The sequence below is a fragment of the Ochotona princeps genome, chromosome 25 (assembly GCF_030435755.1).
Source record: "Ochotona princeps isolate mOchPri1 chromosome 25, mOchPri1.hap1, whole genome shotgun sequence".
Classification (NCBI taxonomy): Eukaryota; Metazoa; Chordata; class Mammalia; order Lagomorpha; family Ochotonidae; genus Ochotona; species Ochotona princeps.
The window spans coordinates 21,959,959-21,975,809 of record NC_080856.1 but is presented as its reverse complement, the minus strand read 5'-3'; the positions used below and the strand labels follow the sequence as shown (position 1 = coordinate 21,975,809).

The 15,851-nt window shown below is 43.1% G+C and overlaps 1 protein-coding gene across 1 annotated transcript in view; it reads right to left on the bottom strand.

The window, feature by feature from the left end:
* The window catches only part of CREB3L2 (cAMP responsive element binding protein 3 like 2), a 109,679-nt gene that overhangs the window by 26,886 nt on the left and 66,942 nt on the right, over positions 1-15,851 (bottom strand). The window contains exons 2-4 of the mRNA XM_004594380.3: positions 11,401-11,617; positions 2,824-2,999; positions 916-1,003 (exon numbers count right to left, since the gene is read on the bottom strand). Of these exons, the coding sequence (XP_004594437.2) occupies positions 916-1,003; positions 2,824-2,999; positions 11,401-11,617 (481 nt within the window). The remainder of the gene's footprint in view (positions 1-915; positions 1,004-2,823; positions 3,000-11,400; positions 11,618-15,851) is intronic.

The following is a 15,851-nucleotide window of genomic DNA, read 5'->3' as shown; positions in this document are numbered from 1 at the left end:
CAGCTTCAGAGAAGAGGGAAAAGGTTCATAAGAAATTAATGCAGAGAAAGAAAAATGTGGAGCCACTTCAGACAGCACATCATCTACTTCTAAATGATGATGCGAATCCCAGAAGATGCCAGAAGCCATCAACATGACCACACAGGGGGGCTCCCTGCACAGGGTCCATCCAAAGTTGGCACTGAAAAAACACTGAATTACCCATAAAGACAAACTACATTCTTTTTACAAGGTACTGAAGCCCAGAGTGATTTTGAATAAGCAAGATGCCTTTGTGGATTTGTGGATTTGCAAGGCTGTATCAGGCTCAGGCCAGGAAGGTGTGTGGTCACTATCCATGTCACAGCAGCCTAACAAAGTTTTGAAAAATCTTCCAGGTTAGGAATAAAAGGGCAGTACCACATAACTGGAAATGGGTGTATACATCTCTGAGAAAGCAATATTTACATTTCAGAATGTTTATCTGGATTCAAGACTTTTACAAAGAGACGTTGGCCTGTTCCTTAATGCTTCTTAGATTTGAAAGGCACAGAGACACACAGAGAGGATGAGAGAAATCTCCCACTTGCTCGCAACAGTCAGATCTGGGCCAAGCTGAAGCCAGAATCCCAGGACTCAAATATAAGAGCAGACACCCAACTACTTGAGCCATGGCCTGCTGCCTCTGAGGGTGTGCAGGAAATTGGAACTGGGAACTGGGAAGCGGGGAGCAGTTATCTCATATTGGATGTGGGTGTCCCACGTGTAACATTAATCATTATGCCAAACTCCTACCCTGGAACGGAGCCATCTCATAAAAGCAGCTGCACATGCTATTTCTAAACACCCCAGTGCTCCTGCCATCCTACCACGCTCACTCTTCAGACAGTGGAACCACATCTAGCAGCCGAGAGAAAAGCAGGAAGATACACAGACCTTCTTTAGGAGAGAAGTTGAGGAACTGATCCACTTCATGAGGCTCCAGCTTGATCTTAGGAATAATCGTCTGGCACGAGGAATCAACCTGAAGGAACATTTTAAATACAGTTGTTAACAACTGGTCATGGCCTTGAAGGAGCAGACCAGAGGGTCTTCCTCTTGGGCAGCCCTGCCTATCTGGAGCACTGCTTCTCTGCCAGGGGGCCATACCAGTTCTTGACCTTCCAGGCATCGTTAGGCCTGGCATTACTGCTCACGGACCTCCCAGAACCCGAAAGGCTCAGCTGTCAATGCTTCTGCCTAGGGTTCGTGTGGTCCACTACAGGCGCTCTCCAGGAACTACTCTGACACATTTCTGAAAAGGTTCCATCTCTACCAGTTTGTCCTGCACGAGGAACTCTTGCACACTGAATGACAACCTTTGCTTCAGGCTTCCAGAGAACTGATGACAGTGATCTGATAACCACACAGCAGGCAGAGGATGAAGCTTAGCTGGCCCTCACAAGGAGCAAGACCAGGACTCTAATCTGTGTCAGTTGCCTTCTTGATGCCAACTGAACTAAGATCTCAGTGCACAAGGACACTACTACAGGCACCAGGACGCCAGTCCCATATGAGAACTTAATGAGGACGGCAGCAGAGGTCTTCCACCTACAGCCCTCCATCTTCTACACATGGACCTAGAAGGCAACAGGCAGTGACATGTCTGTGGCACTAACGAGTCTGTGTGACCTTCTCCAGGACACACAGGCACTCCAATTTGCTCCTCAGAGATCTGATTTAAAAAAATTAATAATGGAGTCATGACTCACACCCTGGTATTTTGAGTTCTAAGAAAGTTAGGTCTGACTTTCAATATCTGTTAAGATATACCAGTAAGATTTTGATCCATTGCTACATTTTGGAAATATGCCTAGATAAGGAGGAATAGGATCAAAATCTACTTGCTCCAGGCTTGAAATCCAAAGGAAGTTTATGATTTTTAATGTTTCCCATGTGCAACACAGTAAGAAACAGTAGGTAGGAGATTATTTCCCCCCAGAAATGACATTTATGCCTCTCCCGCTAACTTTTAGATGCCACACGCAAGCATGGCCAGGCCACCAGAGCCACACCCACCACAGCCCATAGGAGATTTCTGAAATGTGCAAGACAACTCAGTTTTGCTCAATGAAAGTAAAAGATTACACATACGTGAACTAGTATTCCTAAAAGCCATGGTCCCAGAAGGTGTGGATTGTATCATTATTGCACCATTTCCTTTCTATGGGCTTAAACATCAATGTCACAGTTGATTGTGCTTAGCCTGGTGGCTAAGATACAGTTAAGTCCCATTCTGGAGTACCTAATTATTGACACCCAGTACCAGCTCCTGACTTTAGCTTCCAGCCCACCCAAACCCTGGGAGGCAGTAGTGATTCCTCAGTTAATTGGGTTTCTGCCACCACATGGAGGACCTAGATTGAGTTTCCAGCTGCTGGCATAAACCCAGTTCAATCCCAGCTGTCATGGGCACTTGGGTGTAAACCATCAGGGAGCCCACTCCCAGTGCTCTTCTTTCTTTACCTCTCAAATAGGCAACAATTAAAAAAAAAAATCTTTAAAAATCAATGCCATTGAAAAATTCTTCCACCATGGATATACTATATTTTAAAAATTTTTGTAATAGTAAGCAAAAAATGAAATAAATTTTGCTCCCAAACTTTCTGGACACAGTTTTAAAGGAAGTGATAGAGTCAATGCCTAGCACCAACACATGTCCTTGATACCCACACATACAAATACAAAATACAAAATACAATCATCTCAAACATATGCAGCCATAATCCCCCAAAATATTAAACTCCTTCCTGGAGAGCAACACATTCCTGTTCAGCTATTCATAAAAGAGAAAGCTGAGCATACCCCAGTTTGCATTTCCAGAGAGGGTTCTTCCTTTTCATAAGGTGTAGAGATGGTTGTGATGGTCAGAGTGACAGACGGGACAAGTCCTGGGGCTGGCTCATCTGTGATGGGCTCTGTCTTGATGGTTGCTGCAGGAAAGTCGGCAGAAAGGTACCATTTCTCACTCTCCACTTCCTCTGTGGGGGAAAATGACAAACACACATGTGAATTTGTGCAGGATCTCAGGCATATGTAAAATGACACTGCCTTTCCCCCCGAACAAAGTTCCACCCAAGAATTACTGAGAATAGAACAAAATGAAATAAAGTGAAATACGAAGGTGGAGATAACTGCATAAACAAGTGGATGGTAAAATAAAATCTACACTTGCATTGGACTGCATGGGAGTGCATGCAGAGAAACTCTAGCGGATCACCATACTAAAGAAAGAAATGTGACTTCCTGGGCCAGGCAGGCAGGACGGAGACGACATACACAGAATTTGAGGGAAGGAGAAATTTTCAATCTGTGACAATTTACAAACCAAGGGAAATGTGCTATCTATTCAAAATTAAACAAATAAGCATGTTTAAATATAAAAGAGGGGGCCGGTGTTGTAGCACAATAGGCTAAGCTGCTGCAGGGAACACTAGAAATCTTCTATCACGGCATCAGTTTGAGTCTCGGATGCTGTTTCCTAATCCAGCTTCATGCTAATGCTCCTGAGAATGCAGAAACTGGCCCAAGTGTTTGAGCCTCTCAACTGTTCCATTAGAAATCAAGATGAAGTTCCCGACTTCCACCTGGCCCAGCCCTTTGAGGAGAAACAAATGGTTGACCACCAAGGACTTAGGACCAAGGATAGGAGACAATAGCTCCTTTTCTCTTTCTCCTCCATTGGCAGTGATTGGTTTTCTTGTTTTAGCTTCTCACTTCCGTTTTCTGTCCTCTTTTATTCCTTGTGATAGCATCCAACCTTCAACTCACCTAGACTCCCAGAAACTTTGGAGCTTTGGAAAACTTCCAAGTTCACAGTAAATATGCAACATTTTACTGAAATGGACTGGTCAAAAGGACTTGGCCAACCTGAGTCTTGTCGTGCTACTAGCTCTCAGGGCTTTCTTAAGGCCTGAGGCCAAACAAGCAGAGGATGGAAGGAGTAGACAAGGCACCTCCGTTACTGAACACACGTGGTGTACTTTTCCTCAAAGACTCAAAAGGAGTGCTTCAGCCAGCCCTGTGAAAGCAGGCAGGCACGCAGAAAAGAAGTCCAGTGCACTGGGAGCAGGTGTGGAACAGAAGCCTGAATCCAGGGGCCCACAAATCCACATGCCTTACCTCACAGTATTAGCAAAATGAGTCTAAAATCAGTCAGAGACACATCCCTCTGGTTTACATCTTAACACACCCCTCATCCTGCTTGGTGACCCATTGTTTCTCAGGAGAGCAGTATCATTCATATTATGAAACTATTTCACATTCAAGAACTTGACTCCTGCTTTCAGGAAAAGTACCTGAAAGTCACTGAGAACTGGGGGCATTACTGAAAAGGATGACAACAGAAGCTCAAGGCTGAGGTTCGTGCTTATTAATATTGTATTTCCCATGAAGCATCCTTCAGACACAAAGGTAGGTTCACACTCACAAACGAAAACCATCTTCTGCCTCACTCCAATATGTCAGCGCTCTTATTCGTTATCCTAGTCCCAGCTGATGTGCTGAGGGAACACAGAGATGCTCAGTACTTCTCTTCACACTTTTTGTTGAAATTATTAATCTCATTCATGAATGTCCATAGTGATTTTACTTGCTAGACAGAAGTATACAGTGTTTTATTGCACTCTTCTAGCACTGTAATAGCTAAACAGAGTCATTATTTCACGGTTTTAAGGGAAGCAACATTATCTTTTCCCTTTGTTGAAAACAAGAGAGTGAAAGACTTAAAAATATGGCAAAATGATGCATCACAAGCCCATACTTCAAACAGAGGATACCGGTTCTTCTGCTTTCTCCGACTCATCACAATGAGGCTCTTCCTTTAGTGACCCTTGCTGGAGGACCCGGTCACCATGCTAGGTAAGCGACATTCATCCTCCTTTACTGCCTAGAGTCCACGACCTCTAAGATGAGTCAGACTGGTGCTCTTGTCATCAGCTTAAATGAAAAGTCATGAGGGTAGAGTTCTTTATCTCGTCCCAGTGACTTTCTGGTCCCACTCATTGCTGGCATGTCAACATCAGATCTCCAACCAGAAGCCTATGTCATCAATGAGTCACTCATGGCCTCCCTGTGCATTCTGCCTTCTGTACTGACGCTGCTGCCAAGTTCATCTAATCCTTTCAAAATCCTTGTTTCCTTGACTGTGTGTGCTATACACTTCCCTGTTCTCCCTGGGTAGCTATATCCCTACCTCTTTCCCTCTTACACTGTCAATCTAGAGCCACTGTTATTTCCTTCTAACCACCAAAATAATGCCATGTTACCTGGCTCAGGCTCTCTCATTAGGCATGATCAAACCCTGGATCACAGCCTTCCCCTGGGCTGACCCATTCACCTCGTGTGATGTCACAACATCTGCTCAGCTTGAGCTCTCTCTTTTCATTCCCACCTGTGAAAACTGCTTCTTGAATTAGGGGTTTCCATACTGTGAGAGCCTACCCAGCCATCACTTTCCCAGGACCTTCATTAGAAGGAAAGTTACTATGTATGATCCTGGACCACTCTCAGCAGGCCTGGGACAGCCATGGAAGCAGCTCCTTACTCCACCTTAAATAAAAGTACCTTGACTGGCACATGCTAAAACATGGAATTATACAGCTTCCGTGCTAGTACATTTTATATTAAGGTCTATAGATAACATTTTGTTTTTACATTTGTTCTTATAACGATCTTGGAGGACAGGAGCCATGTCTACTTTTCTCTGAACAGTCCTACTCCAGCACCAAGAAACTGATGCTTTAGGAAGAACACTGAAATCATGTAACAAAGACACTGCATATCTGAGATCTCAATTTAATCACAAAGGAACATGGCAAAAATCTAGTAACAGATAGAGTTGGCCTCTATGGGTGAGGCATGATTTGAATGTTCAAATAGAAGTTTCTATTCCTCAACCTTAATATTATCTACAGCGGCAGATGTTTGGTGCAGGAGATAGGATATCATTTGGGACACCTGCATCCCCTATGGGAACAACAGGGTTCCTGACTGCACCCCTAATTCCTATTTACGCTGATGTATATCCTGGGGCTAGTGAGGATGACTCATGCGGTTGGGTGCCTGCCACCCATGTAGGAGACCGGGCCTGAGTTCACTGCCGTAGGCTCCAACCACTCCGAGCCCAGCTCTGGCCTTTGCTGGCATTTGGAGCCTGAACCAGTGACTGGATGTGTTCTTCTCTCCCTCTTTCTCACATCTATATCTCTGATAGAACTAAAAATATTTAAATATCAAAGACATTTCACTGGAATACTTCTGTTTATTTGAAAGGCAGAGCAACGGAGAGGGAGACAGAGACAGACACAGAGATTTTCCATCTGTTGGTTCATTCTCCTTAGGGCCATAACAGCCAGGTCCGGGCCAGACTGAAGCCCGGAATTAGGAAATCCACCTGAGTCGCCCTCCTTGCAGCATGTGCCCAAACACATGGGTCATCACCCACTATCTTCCTACTGGTATTAGGAGGAAGTTGGATGAGAAGTGGATTTCCATTATACCATATTGGCATGGCAAGTGGCAGTTTAACTCATTGCACCACATTGCCAGGTCTTCCACTTTATCTCTTTTAACTTCCTTAATTTTTTTGTTTGTTTCTTTAAAAAAAACACCTTTTTGGGGGGTGGGTAGAGTAGAATCTTATGTACAGCATCTGGTAGACCACCTTCGCACAGGGGAGAAATGAATGAGGGATGTCTTTCTGGCGGCTGAGGAGGGTGAGTCCTCATCCCTAGTATTGGTTCCTGTGGTCACCAGGCCACATGTAGTTCTTCAGCCCTCGTGTTGCCAAGAACCCTACCAACAAGTCAGCCCCGAAGCAGATGACTCCTATGTAACACTACACCAGCATTTCTTAACCTTCTCTTCTGAGACTCTAAAAAAAGTTATAAACGCTCTCATCAGAGTAAAACCCAAATTTAGACAGCCACAACTTTATTTAGAATTTCTGGAGTTACAGTCCATCTGAGGTTCATGAAAAGACTCTAGGATAATAACAGCTTCACTTGCCCTATACAATTGCCTTGGGATTCAGATAACCAGGAGGAAGGAGAAAGGCAAGCGGAAGGGGGAAGCAGAGGGGAAGAGGAATGGCTAGGATGGGAAAGACAAGGCGACAACGAGAAAAATCTGATATATTAGGAGAAAGCCTCTAATAACTACCGTCATTTTTTCCAGATTTAGCAGAAATTACAAAAGAATTGTATTCAATTTCAGCAAAATTGGACAGGAGAGCTGAGGCACTGGCTTTCCCTGGTGCCATGAAATACACACTTGCAACAGATAAAGTATTAGGTTGAAGGCAAACAGGTGTTTTTAAGTGCAGCATATTTATATGTTGCCTAAAGAGCAAACATCCTTCTGGCTATCTCCCATGACAGCACTGCACCTCAGACTGATCATAGACTGATTACACTCCTCTACACACACACACACACACACACACACACACACACACTGAATACAAGAAGTGGGTTCTAAAACACTTGCCCACCTACAAAACTCAGAAAAATAACTATTAGCTTAATAATGAGCAGGTTCTCCATTCTTGCATTGCTTAACTTTGATTTTACACATCTCAAATGGTTACTACCTTTTCTACTTATGTAATTAGGGTAAGTGCTCGATAAACAGCTAAGGAAAGTAATGTTTAAATGAATCATAAGGCATTTATAAAATATCTACTTCTATTGGGCCTTATTTTTAATTCTGTACGACTGCTAGAAGCCAAGAAATACTTCTCCCATCAGATACCTGCTGTCCAGCGTGTCTGCACAGAGATGCCCCAAGGCAAGCAATGCTGGTGAGAGAGCAGAGCAGGTGTCCTCCATGATGCTATTAGTAAAGGTCATGGAAAAGCTCAGGTTTCTGTAGCTTCTTCCTTAACAACTTTTAATCAGTTTATTCAGTGAGGTAAATGTTTATCAAGCATCATGAAAGTACCAAGCACAATGATTGCTGACAGAAACCCAGAACTGCACTTGCCATCATTTGGCTAAAAATACAGAGGAGGAAATCTGGCATGGTAGCCTAGCAGCCAAAGTCCTTGCCTTGCACACACCGGGATCCCACATGGGGGGTGGTTCTAATCCCAGCAGCCCTGCTTCCCATCCAGCTCCCTGCTTGTGGCTTAGGGAAGAGGTCTAGCATAGCCCGAAGCCTTGGGACCCTGCACTCGTGTGAGAAACCTGGAAAAGACTTCTGGATTCTGGCTTTGGATTGGCCCAGCTCCAACTGTTGTGGCCGCTTGCAGAGTGAGTCAATGGACGGAATATCTTCCTCTCTGTCTCTCCTCTTCTCTGTATATCTAACTTTCTAATAATTAAAAAAAAAACCTTTAAAAATTACAGAAGGAGGTAGATATATAAGTGGGTGATTGAAATGCATGGGCTACTGTGGTTATCTCTACATAAATGCCAAGTAAGGAGAGTGGAAACACAGGATAACAGAACACCCTCCAGATAGGCAAGCCAGGCATTGAGTTATGTTGAGTTAAGACTTAAGAGGTAAGCGGCATTTTGAGGAGTGAAGGTGGGCAGACGGTATAGGGAAGGCACTGCGCTTTCCAGTAGAGGTAAGAGGGCAAGAAAGGGGCAGAAAAGTCAGTGTTTATGTCATCCATATAAGAAATGCCAGGATACAGGAAGGGGAGAGACTGTATCAGCCCACACAGACCCTCAAACCCGAATTAATGAGTCAGTTACACTCTAGGCAACAATGGGGAACTTCCAGAGATTTTAAGAGGATTAGTAAGATAAAAGTAAATAGTTAATTATCTTCTTGAAACATTTTATGTTTGCATCTTATAAAAATTTTGGTATAATGACTTCATAAATAGGTTCTCTGCTATCTAAAGAAACTTTCCATGCTATTGATTCCATAAAATAGATCTTTCTGGTTTATAATCCTTCCAGGGCAGGGATGGTGAATACCCAGCCTGCTGGCTGTATAAGGACCACAAAATCATTTGGTCTGCCAAGGCAACCATTGGTGAGTAATCTTTATTTGATAATTTTGTACTACCTGTGAATGATGTTATAAATATACAAATAGTCCTTGGCAAAAAAAAAAAGTTCCCCACCCTCGCAGAGACTTGTAATTTAAGGCAAATCCACCGAATCTGACTTATAAACAATGAATAAAATTAAATAATCTGGGCCCAGCGGCGTGGCCTAGCGGCTAAAGTCCTCGCCTTGAACGCCCCAGGATCTCATATGGGCGCCGGTTCTAATCCCGGCAGCCCCACTTCCCATCCAGCTCCCTGCTTGTAGCCTGGGAAAGCAGTCAAGGACGGCCCAAAGCTTTGGGACCCTGCACCCGTGTGGGAGACCTGGAGGAGGTTCCTGGTTCCCGGCATCGGATCGGCACAGTACCGGCCGTAACGGCTCACTTGGGGAGTGAATCATCGGATGGAAGATCTTCCTCTCTCTCTCTCCTCCTCTCTGTATATCTGACTTCGTAATAAAATAAATAAATCTTTTAAAAAAATTAAATAATCTAATAGATTGAGCAACAAAGCACTCATTATTGCAGTCACTGCAAAAATTAAAAAAAAAAGGTCGGTAACTGAGAAATTTATCAATTCCTCCTGAATAACCAAATATTCACATCCTCTTACAGCTTTCTCAGTAATAGCGATTGCAACAAAAGCTGAAAACAATATCCTTATTATCAGTCAGGCCCTAGCCTCAACATTGAAATATATTATCATACTTAATCGTCACAACAGGACATAAAGTAGATATTGTTATCTTAGTTTTCCACCCCTAGAAACTGTATCTTAGAGAAGTAGTCAATTTGCTCACGGCTAGTGAGTGGCAAAGTAAAATTTTAAACAAGATCTGACCACAAAACATATAACTTTAGCATGTGTTCAACACTTTTATATAGTTGTATACATTTCCAATCTCAACTGAAAAGTTCTGAACACAATGTAGCAATGTAGAATGTTTTTCTTTGTTTCCTCCAGTATTTGGCATATGAACTCAAGAACCGCTCAGTGAGTAAATGACAGACAGCACTGAAAAGCATTGATAACATGGGATGAAGGAAATCAGACAGGGAAGAAAGCCACTTCACAGACATCACTGTGTGAAGAGGCATGGTGCCAGCTTCCAAGATGGCCCATAGCAATCCTGACCTGGTACTCATATCCCTATACAGTCCCCTATCATCCTGAACCAGACCTGCCCTATGTGACCAAAAATAAAAACAAACAAACAAAAAACCCCAAACCTTCCAGGGCTAGATCCGAAAAGGTACCACAGTGGATCCAGTGAGGAAACCACCTGCCACACTACAGAAACACTCAATCAGCCCAGAGCAGAGCAACCAATGACCATCACTGATTGGCCAGTTTGGCAAGTGAAACATCTTTGAAAACACCTCCTCCAATCTTGGATGATCTTGGACACAGATTTCATTTCAACTTCATGCGAGTTCCTGAACCATAAAACACAGAGGTAACTGGCTCCTGAAGCGCTGGTCCACAGAAATCATTAAAGATAATTATCATTATTTCAATCCACTAACTTTTAGAGAGACTTGTTAGCAAACAACAGGTAAATAATATCAAGAGGCACTGGGAATGCCTTTCACAAAAGAAGTAGGCTTGAAATTCTGTATCCATGGAATTATAGAGATATTAAAAATAAGTAAAAGAATTTGGGGGAAATATTAGGACTATTTAGTCATAACAGAAACTGTCTGCATCTGAACTGAGGTCACTCCTGAAAGCAGTCTGAGTAAGACAGTGAAGGCTAAACAGGAGAGAGAGAAAATAAAGACACAGCAGGAAATGTAATAATAATAATAAAGAAGCAAAGAGGGAAGTGGAGAAGGATGAAAAAGAGGAAGGAGGACATGGGGGAAGAGAGGATCAAAAGAAGTGGATGAAGACAACAAAGGAGGAAGGGGCAGGGAACGGGGACGGGAAGGAGATACTGGTTTGCTGAGATGCGATGTGGTAGACGCTGTTCTACGCTCTTTCAATACACTCATTTCACCCTTTGAACAATTTTTATTTTCTCAAATTATTTTAGTTTTATTTCTTTATCTCCTTCCTAGGAGGCTCTGCCTAGCTCCATTCTTCTGATCCGAGATTGAGAAAGTTGACACAGCACTGTGAAGAAAGCATGATAGACTGCAAACAGAGAGAACAGCTTTTGAAACTTACTTGGAGTATAACAATACCTGGCTATTATCCCTCTATGGAAACAAAATACGATTGAATTAGATAGGCAGATACGTTTTGGGGGATTTGGAAGATGGACCATATGATAAGTAAAGGTCTAAGGATAAAGGTCAGAATGTCTTTTAACATCTTTAAGGCCAGAAAGATTAGACTTTGAATAAATTTCTGGTGTTTCCCCAACCCGAGTATACCATCATTGAAGTTGTCACTGTTGGTCACATGAGCGAATGGTGACTGGGCCCGAGGCTCCTCACTCAGGGAGTAGCTGTGTTCAGCCTGGATGAGGGGTGCCGGGGATGTTGGTGATGGCTCCACCTCCATCGACACGCTCTTCTCTGAGAGGAAGGGGTCATTCAGGAGCTGGCCCAAGACGTTCTGGGAAAATTCATCCAGAAGTTCTGAGAAGTGCTACAAAGAAACAAAGGAGGGAGAGTTCAGTTTCTTCTGTCCATGATCTGATATTTAAACCCACACTTACTGGAAGATCATTACATCATCCACTGATACGTATGAAGACACTTATCTACAATGTTCAGCTATCTAGCACTGTCTAGCCAACCACCCCAGAGTTTGGTAGTTTTAAAACTGATACCACACATGTTTTTTTTTTCATGGTTAGTGTCTTATTCTTTGATGAATGGGTTCATAGATACTGCAAGTAAGGGTGAAAAAGAAAGTTTAAAATAGATAGCCTGTAACATGTAATGACTGTTGGTTTATTCTAGAATATCTTGCTCTTAGAGAGTTTAGGGTACACCCAGCTGGCAAAAGCATTCAGATTTTCCAGATGAACAGTTTTCACTTTTTTCTTGCCTCCAAGGCCTTATTCTCATTAGCTGCTTTCTGCTTCTGTTGCATGATCTCAAAGTCCCTCTGATTTCCCTGAGAAGTAATCAAGCTATTCTCTTTTCGTTTCCCCTTGCTAGTCTCCTGCAATTTATCTATTTATTTATTTTTGGATGGGCAAGTTTGAGTTGATTCCCACTGTCCATGCTGATCACTGAACGAAACCTGGAAGGAAGCAACTCAGAAAAGCAACGGCTCAACAGTGGTCCCCACTGGCCCACCTAGCAGACTGTACCCACATGAGCATTTGCTGGGCTCATCACATGTTTTTGTTTTGTTTTGTTTTAAATATTTTATTCTTATTTGAAAGGCAGAGTTACAGAAAGAAGGAGGTAGGGAGGAAGGAGGGGAGAGAGAGAGAGAGAGAGAAAGAGAGAGAGACTTTCATTTACTGGTTCACTTCCCAAATGGCTGCAATGACTGGAGCTGAGTGATCTGATGCCAGGAGCCAGGAGCTTTTCCTTCATTTCCCATGTGCGTGCAGGGTCCCAAGGACTTCAGTCACCCCCTGCTGCTTTCCCAGGCCACAAGGAGGGACCTGGACAAAAAAGGGGAGAATCTGGGACTCGAACTGGAGCCCATATGGAACAGAGGAACCACAAGTGGAGGCTTAGCTCACTAGAGCACCATGAGGACCCCTAAAATAGCCATCATGTTTTATTTCTTATTACCCTATGATATGGCTGGGTGGAAGAATTGATTCAATATGAGTTCCCTGATTCAGCCTCAACAAAGTGGCGTCGGGGGTTGGTGGGGGTGGCTGGGGGCTCTGCTGAGTTAGGACAGGTGGTCACCTGGCCCTTTTCTCATGGAGGTTAGACTGGGTTGGGTTTCCTTGTCTAACAGTTGAAATGTTCCATGGGAGAAAAAAGCAGAGTTGAAAGGTCTGGTAAGTCACACAACTTCACTCCTTCTGCCATGTTTTTGTTCAAGGCAAGTGTCAAGGCCAGCCCAGACTCATGGGGTAGGAAAACAGTCTCTACTTGTTGACCAGAGGAAGGAAAGAATTGTGTGGGCAGGGAACAGCATGATCGTGTGGGACTCACTACTGTACTGATCTACCACACGTGCACTGATAACATTTCTAAATAAGCTATCCTGTATTTCTATGCTTATTTATAGTGAGGTGTCAAGTTCAAAGACATTAGCCTTTTCTCCCCATTGCCTACACTTTGCTCTTCTCTAGATTTTTAAAATCTCCTTCATTTCTTCACAGCTTTCATCTCTAATATTATGAACTTCCTGGAGCTCACCACGCTGTGGCTGTGACACAGTCGAAGGCTACACAGAGCTGCATATCCGTTTTCTGGGGTTCTTATGATCGCCTTGTTCCACTCTAAAAGAGCAAGAGCTTCCTCCTCCATGATACAGTCTCAGGGCCTGCAAAGCAATGCTTCTCATGCTTGCCATTACTGACACACTGGACAGAAACATTCTTTCCAAAGAGAAAGGAGGGGTTGTTCTGTGTATCCCAGGAAAAATTAGCAGCAACCTTGGCCTCTACACACTGGATTCCGATAGTACTGTCCCACTTCCAAATGTACGTCCGAGGAAACATCAGCTCTGATTTAGAACCACTACAACAGGTATTAAAAACAACACCACTAACAAAATAAAATTCAAGTTTAGTTTGGCAGCAGCTATTCCAGTCACTGAGGTCTCCTTAATGTTCCCTGAGTCACATTCCAACATGTTCACTGATTAAACTGCGTCAACTTTATCAATTAAACGGTAGGGACACTTCTGGACAGAAAGGAACTTAAGAAAGAAAATCTAACAATGAGAAAACAGACTACAAATACAAGCAATAACATTTTGGTAGGTGATGAAAAGTGTTAGGAAACGCAGGAAGAGGTGGTGGAAGATAACCTTGGAGTTACAGCTCTAACATTAGGTTGATTATCCCCAGAGTAGAGTCCCCTTTTGCTGATATCACAGAGGAGACCCCTCCATAGGCTAGTTCCTTGTGCACAAGGTCCCTAAAGAACTAAAGGGAGGGTTTCACGATACCACAAACAGGAAATGGTTGCATCTCAAAGGGACAGAATGCAGGAAGACTGAAGACCTTGTACATATCCTGACACACGGTGGTCAATGAGGACAAGAGCAGGTGACCGGGAGGGAATTCTCCAAGCACACATACATTTAGAACTGGAACGTATTGGGAGCATGTAAAAGCAATAATCCCTACATGCCAACTGCCTACATCTCAGTTACCGACAGGAGTTTGTGTCATTTTATTAAAAAAATTTAATTCAGTAAAACTACATAATATCATGAACAAGTATATACGATGTTGCTGCAATTCTTTTCTTTCCTCTTCCCTTTTCCCTGTTGTACTCCCCCCACTTCCTGCTCCTCTCTCAGCTTTTTTTAAGAAGATTTATTTAGCTTTTTTAAAAAAGATTAATTTATTTTTATTGGAAAGGCAGATATACAGAGAAGAGGAGAGACAGAGAGGAAGATCTTCTGTCTGATGGTTTACTCCCCAAGCGGCCGCAAAGGCTGGAGCTGAGCCAATCCAAAGCCAGGAGCCAGGAGCTCTTCCGGGTCTCCCACACAGGTGCAGGGTCCCAAGGGTTTGGGCCATCCTTGACTGCTTTCCCAGGCGACAAGCAGGGAGCTGGATGGGAAGTGGGGTTGCCAGAATTAGACCTGGCACCCATGTGGGATCCCAGCACGTGCAAGGTGAGGACTTTAACCACTACGCTATCATTCCAGGTCCCTCTTAGCTTTTTAAAATAAAATAAGACAGTATTGTTAAAGCACCTATCCACATGCCCCTTCCTCTTTCTCAAAGTTAACCCCTAACCGAAAACTTGTGTTTATTTTTCATCTCCAGGTCTTCATTCTCTTACTACATATGTATGTTTCAACACATACACAGGTACTAAAAATATACATGTCTTAAATTCTAAATCATAATACATCTTTCTGAAATGTCTTTTTTTCCAGAAATACTTTTTTGATTTGCCCATACTTGTATGCATAGCTTCCTTTCATTCATTGAAACTTCTGGGTATTAGCCACTATATTTCATGATTTTCTCTTAACAGCAAAGATCTTTTAAAATGCAATATAATAATATAAATAAATTATAATAATATATCTTTGCCCATGCATGTATATAAAGAAGAGATTGCCATCACCTCCTGCTGCCCATCTTTAGAGATTCTGACTTAGTAAGTCAAAGGTTTCTGTATTCAAATTAAAGCTATCACCACCACTGAGCAAGTTATACTAACGTCCATTTTTCAACGATTGGAAGTTCACAAAATTCAACCATTGGAAGTTCAAAACTGCCCAAACTTTGAGCTAGGCATTAGGGATGACAAATGAGTCAGAAGACAGAAGAAGTTCAGGCCTTTTCTAAGCTTGCAGTAGGCCAGTGCTCCTCAAACTTCCATGTCTGTATGAATTATCTGGAGATCTTAAGACATAGATTCTGAGTACCAGGTCTAAGTGGGGTTCACTATCCTTTATTTATTTCTAAGATATTTATTTGAAAGGCAGAGTTGAGAATGAATCTCCCATGCATTGGTTCACTCCACAATTGGCTGAAACAGCAAAGCCTGAACCAGCAGGCGCCAGGAGCTTCATCTGGGTTTCCCTACGGGTACAGCATCCCAGATATCTGGGCCATCAGCTGCTGCTTTCCAAGGAGCATTAGCAGGAAGATGGATTGGAGCAAAGCAGATAGGACATGCAACAGCACCCATATGAGATACCAGTGTCACAGACAGTAGCTTAGCTCACTAACCATAATGCCTGCACCAAGATTCTTAACTTCTCAGTA